Below are 14,158 nucleotides of genomic sequence, written 5' to 3'. Positions count from 1 at the left end.
CGTCCCAAGTGACATGAAACAGGGACAGCACAAACAAAAATGTATTACAAATAATTTATAATTCTCAATACAGGAACAAAACATGCGATTCTGTCTCAGTAGTGTGAATGAATTATATATAGATGAGTTCCACTGGGAACAGTCTGCACAGAATATAATGGAAGTAGCGCAAAAATGCATGGGCAATCATCACGTGCAGTATTGGCATAAGTCAAGTTCAAACTCAAGTAGAAAATTTAATAAACGCAAGCAAAAACTTCAAAAACGAAACATGCAAAAGAACACGAGCTAATCCCTGCCAGAGACGGATTGGTTGAAGGTCTTAATCAAGGGAGAGAAAGAGAGAACGTGGACGGAAGAGAGAGTTAAAAAAGCTTGATTTGTTTCCTTACTCGCAAAGGATTCTTTCTTAATTAATTCTCTATCCCAAATCTCTAAATATAGGAATTGTGTGAACTAAAGTCTTAAATAAATATCAAGACTCCATAAATGAGTATGAACTGAAGTCTTAAATATCAAGTCTCCATAAATGAGTATGAACACAGTGATGATGATCAACTTGCATAAAATGTGATTCGCTGTCTTACAATTTCCCTTTCAATGCCAATGACTAAATAAGTACTTCTTTACCAATAGGCAAGATTCAAAATTTCAACCTCAGTGGTATCTCCCCCCACATTGGATAGAAAATTTAGTAAATGCAAGCAAGAAAACTTCAAAATGAAAACATACACAAGAACAGAGCACAGACACAATTTTTTTCTTTGTTCTGTCTGTGTATGCGAGTTAGTAAGGTCTTCATGAAAATTAGTTTCTCTCCTTTACAACATTTGACTACCACAAGATCATTCTACAATGGAGTTCCAGGGAGTCCAAAAATGGAAAATATAATTTAGTTCTCCAAAATTACAAGGTTCATACGCACCAAATGGCTCAGATGCAAATGAAAATGACGGGGAGGTGCCAGCCAAATGTGAGTAGGAACTCGATCGGGTGTCAAACTCCTCCTCGACGCATGGATTTGGCTCCGGCACTAAGACACTCCTGCAAGCAACAAATATTCAAATCAAAAAGTGGTTATTTATTTATTTTTTTAGTTTTTCGATTGGTTGGTTGGTGGGGTCTGGTTAAGGTACTCATATACATTCACTATTCAGAACTTGAACTTCAATCTAATTACATTTATGAATTATTATGGTAATAGATTTATATAATGAATATATATAAATACTTGAAAACGTGCAACCATACTATGGAGATGAAATTGCACAAGTTCCTAAGAGTCTAAATTAGAATTCTTAACTGTTCCTTGACATAATTACCAGTTTCATCAATCTCGCAAAATTTAAGGCACTAACAATAAAATAACCAGAGTTGAAAGGAAAACGAAAAAGAAATAATTAAATCATTTATAGATACCCAAAGAAGAATAATTTTGAAATGTTTCCTCTCATTGTTTGACCCGGCAAATTGAGAAGAAGTAAAATAAATAAATAAGCCACGGGCATGGTGGAGAAGAAAACACCTCACATATGCACAGTAGACAAACATTAAGGTACTAGAAGACTAGAAACACAAAGGACGGTCTGTTGAATGGAGAGTACAGAAGTTACTTTTATGGCGTCGAAAGTTGATCAGTTGTAAAAGTTCCTCATTAATGGATTGAAGAGACAAAGTTAAACTACATCTTTATAAAATTGTCTCCAACAAATGCTCAACTGTACCCTATTTCCTATTAGCTTTTATGTTAACAATAAAAACCACTACTTCCAGGAATTGCTTTAAAGGATAAAGGACCCTTATCTGATGCATCGAGGAAATCCCTGGGGCTGGAAATTGACAGATTAGGATCACAAATGGTGACAGCTGGCACGTGTAAACATGTCTAATTACAAAATAATAATCCTAATGATCAAGGTTAATCAATCCCTTTTATACTAATGAAATGTATAATAACAATAACAATAATAAGTGATGCTAGTGCCAAAAGCAATTTCACTGCTACCACAGGCAGCAGGTTGAGCTGCTAAATTTGAAAGCACTAACCTGTATAAGACGTCGAGCCTTCAGAACTTCTGAATAGGTGCCTTTAATTTTGACAGTCATCTCTTCAGGAATGCCCTCCGTCTCTGACACAGTAAGATTCGCTCCACTAGTACGATGAACGTAACTAACATTGGCTCCGGCGATCCCAATGATGTCCTCGGCCTTTATTAATGATACTTGCATTGTATGTGTTATCTAAGCCAATAAAAATAATAATATAAATAATAAATAATAATAACAACAACAACAACAATAATAGTACAAAGGAACAGTAACTATAAGCTTGGTGTGTGGTTCACAGGATTTAAAAAAAAATTCTTTGAGAAAATGTGGAAGAAAATGTGGAAGAAAATGGTCAAATTGAGAAAAGGCGAAAATGGTATTTATAAGAAAATGGTCTAATTGAGCATTTTCTACAAGATGGTCTTCGATGAATCCTTCCGGTAAAGATCCATTCACTTGTTGTTCAGGTCCAACATGTTCCTTAGTTAACCGTGACCCGAGAACCAAGTCAACAGAGTGTTGATGTTCCATTATAGATGACGGCTTGATTTGAGCTTCCTCAAGAGGTACATCCTTAGATGCACTCTCTTTAATGTTTTTTGTTTAACACCAAACTTTTTGTATTTACATAAATAAAGTAAATGCAGAATTGTCATTTCCAATTTCCAAAGGCTGTTAGAGGAAAAGAAAACTCATAATGCTCATGCTTAACAAAGAAACTCAACAATTTAATGCATCAAGCGAACGCTAATGCCACCACTCAGATTGAATACAGATTTCTTCCCCCTCATTCTAGGTTCTATTTGATGTAATTGCTCATGTAATTCAGATTTTGTATTTCTTAAATTAACCACTCAACTGAAATATATAATTTTTTTTTTCCTAGGCCACTCAAATGAAATATTTAATACTATTTCCATACAGCTTCTCTGGTATCCTATGCAAATTTAACTCACTCTTGACTTGAATTAACAAATACCATTAAAGCAGCCTGTGTCCATGCCTACAAATAAGACGCAACAACTTAAGGAGGACCGAGTCTATAGCCTCAGATGAAAAAGACAATTTATAAAGAATGCCCACGTCACAAAGACCCCAAGATAAAATAAATAAATTAAGACAACATTAAAACATTCTTCGATCAGTTGCAACGGAAAAAGGTGAACAGACCTCCTCTCCCCGATCTGCGTCTCATCCAAAACCATCCTTAAGGATGGGATCAATGCTCTGAGCACGAAGATAGCCAATGACATGTTTGATATGCACTGTCTATTTCACGAGATAAGCCAACATAATGGCAATTAAAACCATTACACAATTGGAGCCAATGACGTACAAGAAAATTGGAGAGAAAAAATTAGGCAGCTTCTGCAGCACATTAATTATTAAATTGCATAAAAGGAAACATCAAGACATTATACAAACAACAGAGAAATTCTAGGATGATAAACACCAAAAATAATTCAATGAAGTGTGAATTCTAACTTACTTGAACTGTGGAAGCAGTAACTGAAGGTTGTTGCCCAGTCACCTGCACAGGAGTAACATGTGATGCACAATTGTAGCTAATGACGTACAATAAAATTGGAGAGAAAAAATTAGGCAGCTTCTGCAGCACATTAATCATTAAATTGCATACAAAAAAAAATCATGTCATTGAACAAACAACAGAGAAATTCTAAGACGATAAACACCAAAAAGAATTCAATGAAGGGTGAATTCTGACTTACTGGAACAGTGGAAGCAGTAACTGAAGGTTGTTGCCCAGTCACCTGCACAGGAGTAACATGTGATGCACTGCATGCATGCATTTCTGACAATGGTCGGAACTGAGATGAGACATTCAGCGCATTTGGTTGCTGGCCAAAAGAAGATGATGCAAATTGAAATCACAAACCATTATGAAGCCATTGTACAAACAACAGAGAAATTCTAAGATGATAAACACCAAAAAGAATCCAATGAAGGGTGAATTCTGACTTACTGGAACTGTGGAAGCAGTAACTGAAAGTTGTTGCCCAGTCACCTGCACAGGAGTAACATGTGATGCACTGCATGCATGCATTTTTGACAATGGACGGAACTGAGATGAGACATTCGGCGCATTTGGTTGCTGGCCAAAAGTAGGTGATGCAAATTGAAATCACAAACCATTATGAGGTCATTGTACAAACAACAGAGAAATTCTAAGATGATAAACACCAAAAAGAATCCAATGAAGGGTGAATTCTGACTTACTGGAACTGTGGAAGCAGTAACTGAAGGTTGTTGCCCAGTCACCTGCACAGGAGTAACATGTGATGCACTGCATGCATGCATTTCTGACAATGGTCGGAACTGAGATGAGACATTTGGCGCATTTGGTTGCTGGCCAAAAGAAGATGACGCAAATTGAAATCACAAACCATTATGAAGTCATTGTACAAACAACAGAGAAATTATAAGATGATAAACACCAAAAAGAATCCAATGAAGGCAGTGGCGTAGCCACATGGGGACAAGTGGGGGCAATTGCCCCCACTCAACTTCTAAATTTTTTAAATTTTATATGGAAAGATTTTTATTTTTGTATAATTGTCCCCTCTAAAATTTAATATATATATATATATATATATATATATATATATATAATCAAAAACTCATTCACGGTTTTACACAAAAAAAAAAAAAAGGAGGCACAAAACAAAGGAATATAATCATCACATAATTCATAATTGTAAATATTCTATCAATTTATTACTTTTCCTAAAATATGATATTTTTTTCTACTTTCTCAAAATATTATATTCTTTCCTAATATTCTATCACACTTTTCACTTTACCACAAACAAATGGATTGTTTCCATCATATCTTCAATTTTCAACATTTTTCACAATCCAAACAAAGCAAGCGGAGCAGCCATTTACTAGTAGACAGAATGACTAAGAGTCGTACTGTAGTGCGACAAACTGGTAATCTGATTTTATTTTTATTTTTTTTATTATATAAATTTATGATTATTATTTCATATTATAATTTTAATTAGAAAATTTATTAGTTATTACTATCAAAATTATTTTAGGGCTTGTTTGTTCTTTCAAAATTTAGTTTGTGTAATCATGTTACTAATTATTATTCTCTAAATAACACTTAGAATTTGTTTTTATTTGCAGCCCAAATCAATGAAATCACAGATTAACTGTTATCATGGATTTTTAATTTTATTTTTTTTACATATGTGATATATTAGAACTGGTAACTGTGTTATTTTCTTTTACATGTTTTATTCTTGATTCATTGAATATGATTTTTTTTAGTATATTTAATTAAATGAACTCAATTTTGAAACAACAATGAATAATCTGAAAAAATCGTTATGAATGTACTGAATAGAAATATAATAAATTAATGTTTTAATTTTTACATATATTGTTTTGGTTCAAATTATATATATATATATATTATTGCTATTAAAGATTGCCCCCGTTAAAGAAAATTCCTAGCTACGCCACTGAATGAAGGCTGATTTCTGACTTACTGGAACTGTGGAAGCAGTAACTGAAGGTTGTTGCCCAGTCACCTGCACAGGAGTAACATGTGATGCACCGTATGCATGCATTTCTGACAATGGTCGGAACTGAGATGAGACATTCGGCGCATTTGGTTGCTGGCCAAAAGAAGATGATGCAAACTGAAATCACAAACCATTATGAAGTTAATGGCAATCTGAGACTCAAAATAGTATTCATATTTCAATTACTTACAGTATGCGATGAGGAGAAACTTCCAGAATAGGATGAGGAGAAAGGTGCTCCTGGACCACCTAAACCAGGCATATGTTGATTTAAATGCAGAGCAAATTGCTGGGTCTGTGGTATGTTTGGATGGCCAAGCCTTGAAGGTAATTGCTGCATTGGTTGAGAAAACTGCAGAGGCTGACCTTGACTAGATGGCATCCCAACATTATGTGAAGATATACCATGTCCAACTGAACAAAATTGTTGTGAACCCAAAGTTGTCTGTCCTTGCTGTGCCAGAACCACATGTATTTGCTCATAGTGAACACATTATAGATCGAGCACTAGGCTAGCCCTTTTTAGAAGAAGCAGATAAGGAATGACATGTAACTCAGAAAGGAGAGAAGTTTACCTGCATAGGGAAGGGTGGAGCATAACTTTGAGGGCCCATTGGTCCAACTCCAGGAGGCCAACGAGGCTTTTACAGGAGAAAGAAATATTTAGGGGCCAAACAACACAGCTAAACAATATAAATTATTGTAAAAAGGATTAGCATAAATATATTTTATGATGATATAATCTTGGCCATGGAAAAGAGATTGCACCAAGTACTAAAACTAAGTAAGTTGAACAAAAACTCATGCCAAAGGGAAATATATAATTCGTCAAGTTAATCCAGTCAAATATTGGCCTAAACTGTCATAATAAAGATTTTGATAATATCCTAAATTCAATTTAGTTGATTGAAAACTCAAGCCAAAATTGTTGAGAACCCAAAGTTGCCTGTCCTTGCTGTGCCAGAACCACATGTAGCAAATGGATTTGCTCATGGTGAACATATTATAGATCTTATAAGAAGCAGATAAGGGAGTCTCGTGCACTAGGCTAGCGCTTTTTAAAAGAAGCAGATAAGGAATGACATGTAACTCAGAAAGGAAAGAAGTTTACCTGCATGGGTAAGGGTGGAACATAACATTGAGGGCCCATTGGTCCAACTCCGGGAGGCCCGCGAGGCTTTTACAGGAGAAAGAAATATTTAGAGGCCAAATAACACAGCTAAACAATATAAATTATTGTAAAAAGGATTAGCATAAATATATTTTACGATAATATAATCTTGGCCAGGGAAAAGAGAATGCACCAAGCATTAAAACTAATTAAGTTGAACAAAAACTTGTGCCAAAGGGAAATATATAATTCTTCAAGTTAATCCAGTCAAAGATTGGCCTAAACTGTCATAATAAAGATTTTGACAATATCCTAAATTCAATTTAGTTGACTGAAAACTCAAGCCAAAATTGTTGCGAACCCAAAGTTGCCTGTCCTTGCTGTGCCAGAACCACATGTGTAGCAAATGGATTTGCTCATAGTGAACATATTATAGATCTTATAAGAGGCAGATAAGGGAGCTTCGTGCACTAGGCTAGCCCTTTTAGAAGAAGCAGATAAGGACTAAGATGTAACTCAGAAAGGATAGAAGTTTACCTGCATAGGGAAGGGTGGAGCATAACTTCGAGGGCCTATTGGTCCAACTCCAGGAGGCGGAGGCTTTTACAGGAGAGAGAAAGAGAAATATTTAGAGGCCAAAATAACACAACTAAACAATATAAATTATCGTAAAAAAGGATTAGCATAAATATATTTACGATATTATAATCTTTGCCTGGGAAAAGAGTATGAACCAAGTACTAAAACTAATTAATTTGAACAAAAAACTCATGCGAAAGGGAAATATATATTTCTTCAAGTTTATCCAGTCAAAGATTGGCCTGAACTGTCATAAAAAAGATGTTCACAATTTCCTAAATTCAATTTAGTTGACTGAAAACTCAAGCCAAAGTAAAACAGCCCGTGTTTCAATACATTGAAAATGACCCAAAATTAATGGAAAATATGTGAGAAGCACAAATCTTATCTTAAACAAATTTATAATGAAAAAATAAAAAAGTGAAAAAAAGGTTTATATAATCTGTAATTAAAACAACGTTGGGATAAAAGATTATAAATACACAACTAATTTTTGTTTAACTCAAGTTGAAATGTTCTTATACCAAGATGACAAAATAAAAACACATACTACCTGAAAACCGGAAGACTGAGAGTTGCTGTCCATTCCTGCATATAAGAAAGCTTCTACAAAGTACAAAGAGATACAGAACCAACAAGTCAAAAAACAGAAAAACTCAAAGATCAACATGTTGCACAATAGGAAACTGGAAGAATTACTATGAGATCACAAGCAAAATTGAATGATGAACCCATGACAAAGGAATAAAGAATTGCAAAGGATTGTTATATATCAATCAATAAATTAGATATCACTAAGTCGCAATGCAAAATTTTGATGAGAGTCAAAATTCACACAAGGCAGATAGACGCAGATACTGTTACATATTCTCAAGGATGTACATTAATATCAAGTAAAAGTCTCATTCTATCAACATCAAATATGTGATAGAAACTATTTTAGAAAAAATAGTAAATACATGATACAAACTCAAAATATGATAGAAACTATTGGAAATCATAAAATAATATCCATCAAACAGAAAAACAAATAAACCAATATAATAAATTAACATAATCATTATTATTATCCATAATGTTTATATACGAAGCTCCAAAAAAAAAAAAAAAAAAATTCTTTTACAACCTTTCTAAATTTTTCAAATTTCAGAACATGTAACATTTATTTTTGGAGAACATCTAGAAATATACTTATAAATCAAATTTCCTAGTTCTTATTTGGTTACTATCTGCCTCGCAATTTTCCTTCTATGTTTTGTACATTCTCAAATACTATGACTTGATGTATATCTAATGCATTTAATTATTAAAAGTAAAGGAAAAATAAACCAAAATTCTTTCAAACTTCATTCACAAATTTTCACGATTATATGTATGGAGTAGAACTAAATAATAGCAAAAGAATATAGATCAGACTGTGAAGTACTAACCTGTATTTCGCCGGTCCATTATAATATTCTGAAATCGGGGTTGTGTATTCCTGAAAATCATAAGTATCATCAAAATCAAATATTAATTTAAAAGTAATTAAATAAATGATTACGAAATAAAAAGATTAAAGCAATATTCACCAATTTAATGAATCCCAGAGCTTTTACTCTGAAGATGTGTCTGATAGAGATATAATATATAATGTAACAATAAATACAATTAGAAAATACTACTTGTTGTTCAAGGAAAATTTATGTAAGCCTAAACTATAATATAATAAGAAATAGAATTAAAAAATAATACTTGTTGTCCGAGGAAAGTTATGTAAACTTAAAAAAATGAATTGTTTCGTTTCTTCAACAATATATGATAAAATTTCAAAAAAAAAAAAAAAATATATATATATATATATAAATATAATAGAAACTCAAAATATGAATAAAGAAACTCAGGCTATGTTTGGTACGCACGGAATTGGAGCTTTAGAATTCCAATTGGTGGAATTAGAGAAAAGTAACTCAGAAAATTGAACTAAAATTTTTTTCAATTCTAATTGCAAGGCGTCAATTTCAATCCTAAGGCTCCAATTTCCCAAACACACAGCATCTTAATTTTAATAATAGTATAGAAAAAGCCAATAAAGAGCAAGGATTACCTGAACAAAGACTAAGCAGATGAGGATAAACGATACCAGCTAGAGAGAGAAGCCCAGGGTTTTTGTGCAAACAATATAAACCCTAGCGGGGGGTAGTTGAGATCGATGAATCAATGGGGTCAGGAGACGCACGAACAATAGAACTGACCTAGGCCCACTCTATGTTAGCCCAGCCCATACAAAGGGCCTTGTAAGACACGGCCTTTTATAGGTTAACGCTCACTTGAAGGATATCAAACCACTTTCCCACTGGGTCGACTTCCTTGTTTGCGCTTGTATTCCGTCGTTCCAAAAACGGACTATTCTTATTACACTAATTAATTTATTTAAAAATTGCATTGATCCTTTTTCTTTTCTTTTTTAACCTTTTTTTTGGATGATGTTTTAGGCTATTCCTTTGGAGTTCCTACATTATTATTATTATAATTATCATTATTATTTATTTTTTATTTTTTATTTTTTTAACGCTACGGTCATATGGATTTGCCCTCAACTCAAAATATACTTTGTCAAACACTCAAAAATAAAAATAAAAATATATATTTTATCTGAAAATAAAAAATATTTTCCAGAGTAAAATATTTTAGGTTGAAACAGATGGAACTTTAATCTTAATTACTACGTATGTTACCTTCATACAGACATTGATAACAGCCATCAATGGCTGTCGGAGACAATCCGGTGAACGATGGCGGTCAGAGCGCAAAGGAAGAGAAAAAGCAACAGAAAAACTCAGGTTCGGCTCTAAACCCAAAGTTCTCACCGAGAAAAACCTCAATTTAGTTTCCTCTACTCCTTTCTCACCAAACAAACAGCTAAAACTATCAATGCAAAGAAAAACCCTAGTTTAGAGAAAACAATTTACCTTATCTGTTGTTACAGAGTCGAACACATAGATCTGATGAGTTGGTTTGCGCTGTCAAGATCAAGGCCGCCCTACGGCGTCTATTCCGCCGCCAACACCGCCGTCGTGAGCCTAACATGAGGGCTGTCGATGAAGTTGCCGCCGGCATTTGGCCTCATCTTCGTTGCCGCCGGCGAACAAGTTGTGGAGGTTGAGGGCTGAGAGTGATCGTAAATTGATGGTTCGTTGGTATCGAGATGGAGCTGGGACGTTTTGATTGGTGGAACAATCACACACACACACACACATATATATATATATTTGCAAGAACAATCAATCAATCACATAATTCAACTTCAAAATTATGCTGATAAAGAAAAAAAACACATTCCGATAGAAAAGAAAAGAAAAAAAAAAAAAAAAAAAAAATGACATTAGATAGTCACAAACCAAAGCTAGTGTTAATTTCTCACCATATTATTGATTAATGACAAAAAAAAAAAAAAAAAAAAATGGCAGTTTTACCAATTAATCATGTTTGGAAAGAAAGAAAGAAAAGTTAGTTTTGGAAGAAAAAAAAAACATATACGTAAGAAGTGATAAAATAAAAAAATGTAAAGATTGTGCTTAAACATCATTTAAACTAAAGTGATAATTTAAAAATAAAGAAAGGATTAAAAGATTTTTAAATAACTACTCCGGACTTACAGGTGTCCAATACTTCAGAGAATTATTTCATTTTTTAAAATAAATTTTAAATTTTTGGATATGATTGGGATACGATTGGCATGCGCGGGATATTTTTTGGATACAGTTAGGATATACCGAGTATATTTTTTAAAGGGGCTTTAAAAAAAAAAAAACTGATGCAAATTTACTGTTTTTTGTTCTTGTAATGAATGGTTTAAGGCTTTAAGTTTATTTGATGTATAATGTGTTGTGAAATGAAATTTTGTGTTTTATTTATTTGTTTCTTTATTTATAAATATAATAATTATTGTATTTAATTTAATAATATTAAAAAAAAATTTGATACAACATGAAGAACATTAATGTTAATGTGAATGTGAATGAAGGATGTCCATTATTCCATTACTAGGCCAGCAACTAAATGTCAGCTAAAATCATCTGATCCTATTTTCGTACCGGTCCTCAAGCTATCTTGACCACGATTGACTATAAGAAAATGAAACTATATATGCAAAGCAAACTTACAACAGCAATTTTTCACTTTCATTTTTATTTTTTCAGGGTTTATTTTTGTTTTTTTCCTTATTGTTATCATTATTATTTGCTTTTCAAATGGCAAAATATTAATTTTAATAACAAATTAAAACTGTTTATTTGTAATTATTACTATAATTTAAGTGAATTGTAACACAATGGTACTTTTTCACCTTTCAGATTAGGAGGCCGGGGGTTTTTGTCTACACAAGAGTAATATGTAAGTTTTTTGTCAAAATAAAAATTAAAAAAAAAAAAACAGAACAATTCAGAACAATCTTGCTATCCCCTCCGTGGCTTTTGCCATCAATGAATTTATGCTTGGTGATATAATAAATTGTATTGCACATTTGGAATTACCTAAACCACTCCTTTAGATCATGACACACTCGATATGCAACTTAATTACAGGTGGTCTCAAGAAATGGGAGCAGCCTAGGTAATTTTTTTTTCCCCATAGCAATCACACACACTTGAACTCTAAACCTTTTTTTCAAAGAGCAGGAGTCAGTGCTTCTGGGCCACTTGGCCCTTTGGTTAGCTAGGTAATTTGCTAGACTTTGAGAGCAAACTTTCACTTTTTGATTTTTACTTTTTTCAAAGTAAAATCATAATTTTGCTTTCTTGCAGCTAAAATAGAAAGTAAAATCATGTTTAATAATTGTTTGTCTATTTTCAAAATTTGAAACAAAACACAAATAGTGTGTTTAATAGGTGCGTTTAGTAACATTTTCGTTTTCTGTTTTTGTAGTATTAAGAAAGTAGAAACATGATTTTGCTTTCTTATGTGAAAATTAAAAAAATAAATAATGTTTATTAATACTTGTTATTGTCACAAATTTTAAAACGTAAAACAATAACTATGTTTAGTAATACAACATATTTGTTACAAAATGTACATAATATTCTTTAAATTTTTTATTTTTTTTCATGACAAAAATTTTAGGAGTTATTGATTAGAGGGGAGGGTAGATGACTTGAACACGAATTCTCAGACATAGGGAGCAACCCAACCACTCAGATATGACACTTGCTTCCATTAATATCAAAAAGTCATAAATCTAGAAAATCTAATTTACAATTATAAATCTTAAAAATACATAATACATCGTAAGTACAAAATTAGATATACCAAAACAAAAACATTCCCACCAATTATGTATATAAATACATGTATATGCATGATGTATACATTTATTATGTGATATATAATATATTTAGCATATGATAATTTATTATGAATAAAAAATATTAAATAATATATCTTATATGTAATAAAATATATATTGTGTTATAATACTGTAAATTAATTATAATTTATATAATAATATAAAATATCTACTGCTTAATAATTTAATAACATTATATTCTATATCAAAAATTATTTTGTCACAAAAAATAATTTACATTATTATTTAATATATTATATATTAAAAAAATATTTTTATCAAATAGAAAATAATATACAATATTTAATTTATCTATGTTTAAAAAATATATATTTATTAACGTTTAATATGCAACTTAATATATAAAACAAATAATATAAATTTTATTTGAAATGAATAGTGCCTGTGCAGTAACATTAGTGAAAACGTTTATGCGCTACAGTGCCAAAAATATAAGAAATATCATTTTGATATTTTCCCTTTTCTTTACAAAAATTGAAAACGTTTCCTGTTATAGAAAAATAAAAACATTTTATTGAACGCGATTTTTGTTTTCGTTTTGCCTTTTTAGAGGTTGACAACAGAAAATAAGAAACGTTTCTCGTTACTAAACGCAAAATAAATTAATTTATGTTTTTGCATTTGGTTAGAACTACTGGATTTATAAAAATATAATTATATAATTTCTAATTATATAATTTATCATTGTCAAATTTTAAGGCTTTGAAAATTAAATTTTAATAATTTTCAAAAAAAATTGAAAGGTATTAGGTATTTTAAAAAAAAATACCTAATACATCATAAATACAAAATTAGATATACCAAGACAAAAACATTCCCACCAATTATGTATATAAATACATGTATATGCATGATGTATACATTTATTATGTGATATATAATATATTTAGCATATGATAATTTATTATGAATAAAAAATATTACATAATATATCTTATATGTAATAAAATATATATTGTGTTATAATATTGTAAATTAATTATAATTTAATATTTACATATAATATAATATAGATATGATATATAATAATATAAAATATCTACTGCTTAATAATTTAATAAAATTATATTCTATATCAAAAATTATTTTGTCACAAAAAATAATTTACATTATTATTTAATATATTATATATTAAAAAAATATTTTTATCAAATAGAAAATAATATACAATATTTAATTTATCTATATTTAAAAATATATATATTTATTAACATTTAATATGCAACTTAATATATAAAACAAATAATATAAATTTTATTTGAAATGAAGTGTCTGTGCAGTAACATTAGTGAAAACGTTTATGCGCTACAGTGTCAAAAATATAAGAAATATCATTTTGATGTTTTCCCTTTTCGTCACAAAAATTGAAAACGTTTCCTGTTATTGAAAAATAAAAACATTTTATTGAACGTGATTTTTGTTTTCGTTTTGCCTTTTTAGAGGTTGACAACAGAAAATAAGAAATGTTTCTCGTTACTAAACACAAAATAAATTAATTTATGTTTTTGCATTTGGTTAGAA

At 31.0% G+C, this 14,158-nt stretch overlaps 1 protein-coding gene across 5 annotated transcripts; it reads right to left on the bottom strand.

The window, feature by feature from the left end:
- Positions 1 to 690: 690 nt before the first annotated feature.
- Positions 691 to 10,491, bottom strand: LOC132312233 (uncharacterized). 5 transcript variants are annotated; one of them, XM_059810511.1, is made up of 14 exons: positions 10,245 to 10,491; positions 8,724 to 8,773; positions 7,847 to 7,899; positions 7,252 to 7,314; positions 6,715 to 6,780; positions 6,179 to 6,244; positions 5,794 to 6,057; positions 5,568 to 5,720; positions 4,288 to 4,416; positions 4,034 to 4,162; positions 3,780 to 3,908; positions 3,539 to 3,580; positions 2,047 to 2,241; positions 691 to 1,044 (listed from the first exon to the last, which is right to left on the bottom strand). In XM_059810511.1, the coding sequence occupies exons 2-14, from the start codon at positions 8,740 to 8,742 to the stop codon at positions 997 to 999; spliced, it is 1,356 nt and encodes a 451-aa protein (XP_059666494.1). In that variant the 5' UTR covers positions 8,743 to 8,773; positions 10,245 to 10,491; the 3' UTR covers positions 691 to 996. The 5 variants fall into 5 exon arrangements, with proteins under 5 accessions (XP_059666494.1, XP_059666495.1, XP_059666493.1 ...); XM_059810512.1 differs by lacking the exon at positions 10,245 to 10,491 and adding an exon at positions 9,380 to 9,528 and having other exon boundaries at positions 5,568 to 5,696; XM_059810510.1 differs by lacking the exon at positions 10,245 to 10,491 and adding an exon at positions 9,380 to 9,518.
- Positions 10,492 to 14,158: the final 3,667 nt, after the last annotated feature.

This window comes from Cornus florida, unplaced genomic scaffold (genome assembly GCF_030987335.1).
Source record: "Cornus florida cultivar Cherokee Brave unplaced genomic scaffold, ASM3098733v1 CherokeeBrave_3.0.0_Hap2_Chr06, whole genome shotgun sequence".
Classification (NCBI taxonomy): domain Eukaryota; kingdom Viridiplantae; phylum Streptophyta; class Magnoliopsida; order Cornales; family Cornaceae; genus Cornus; species Cornus florida.
This window is presented reverse-complemented; position numbering and strand designations above follow the sequence as displayed.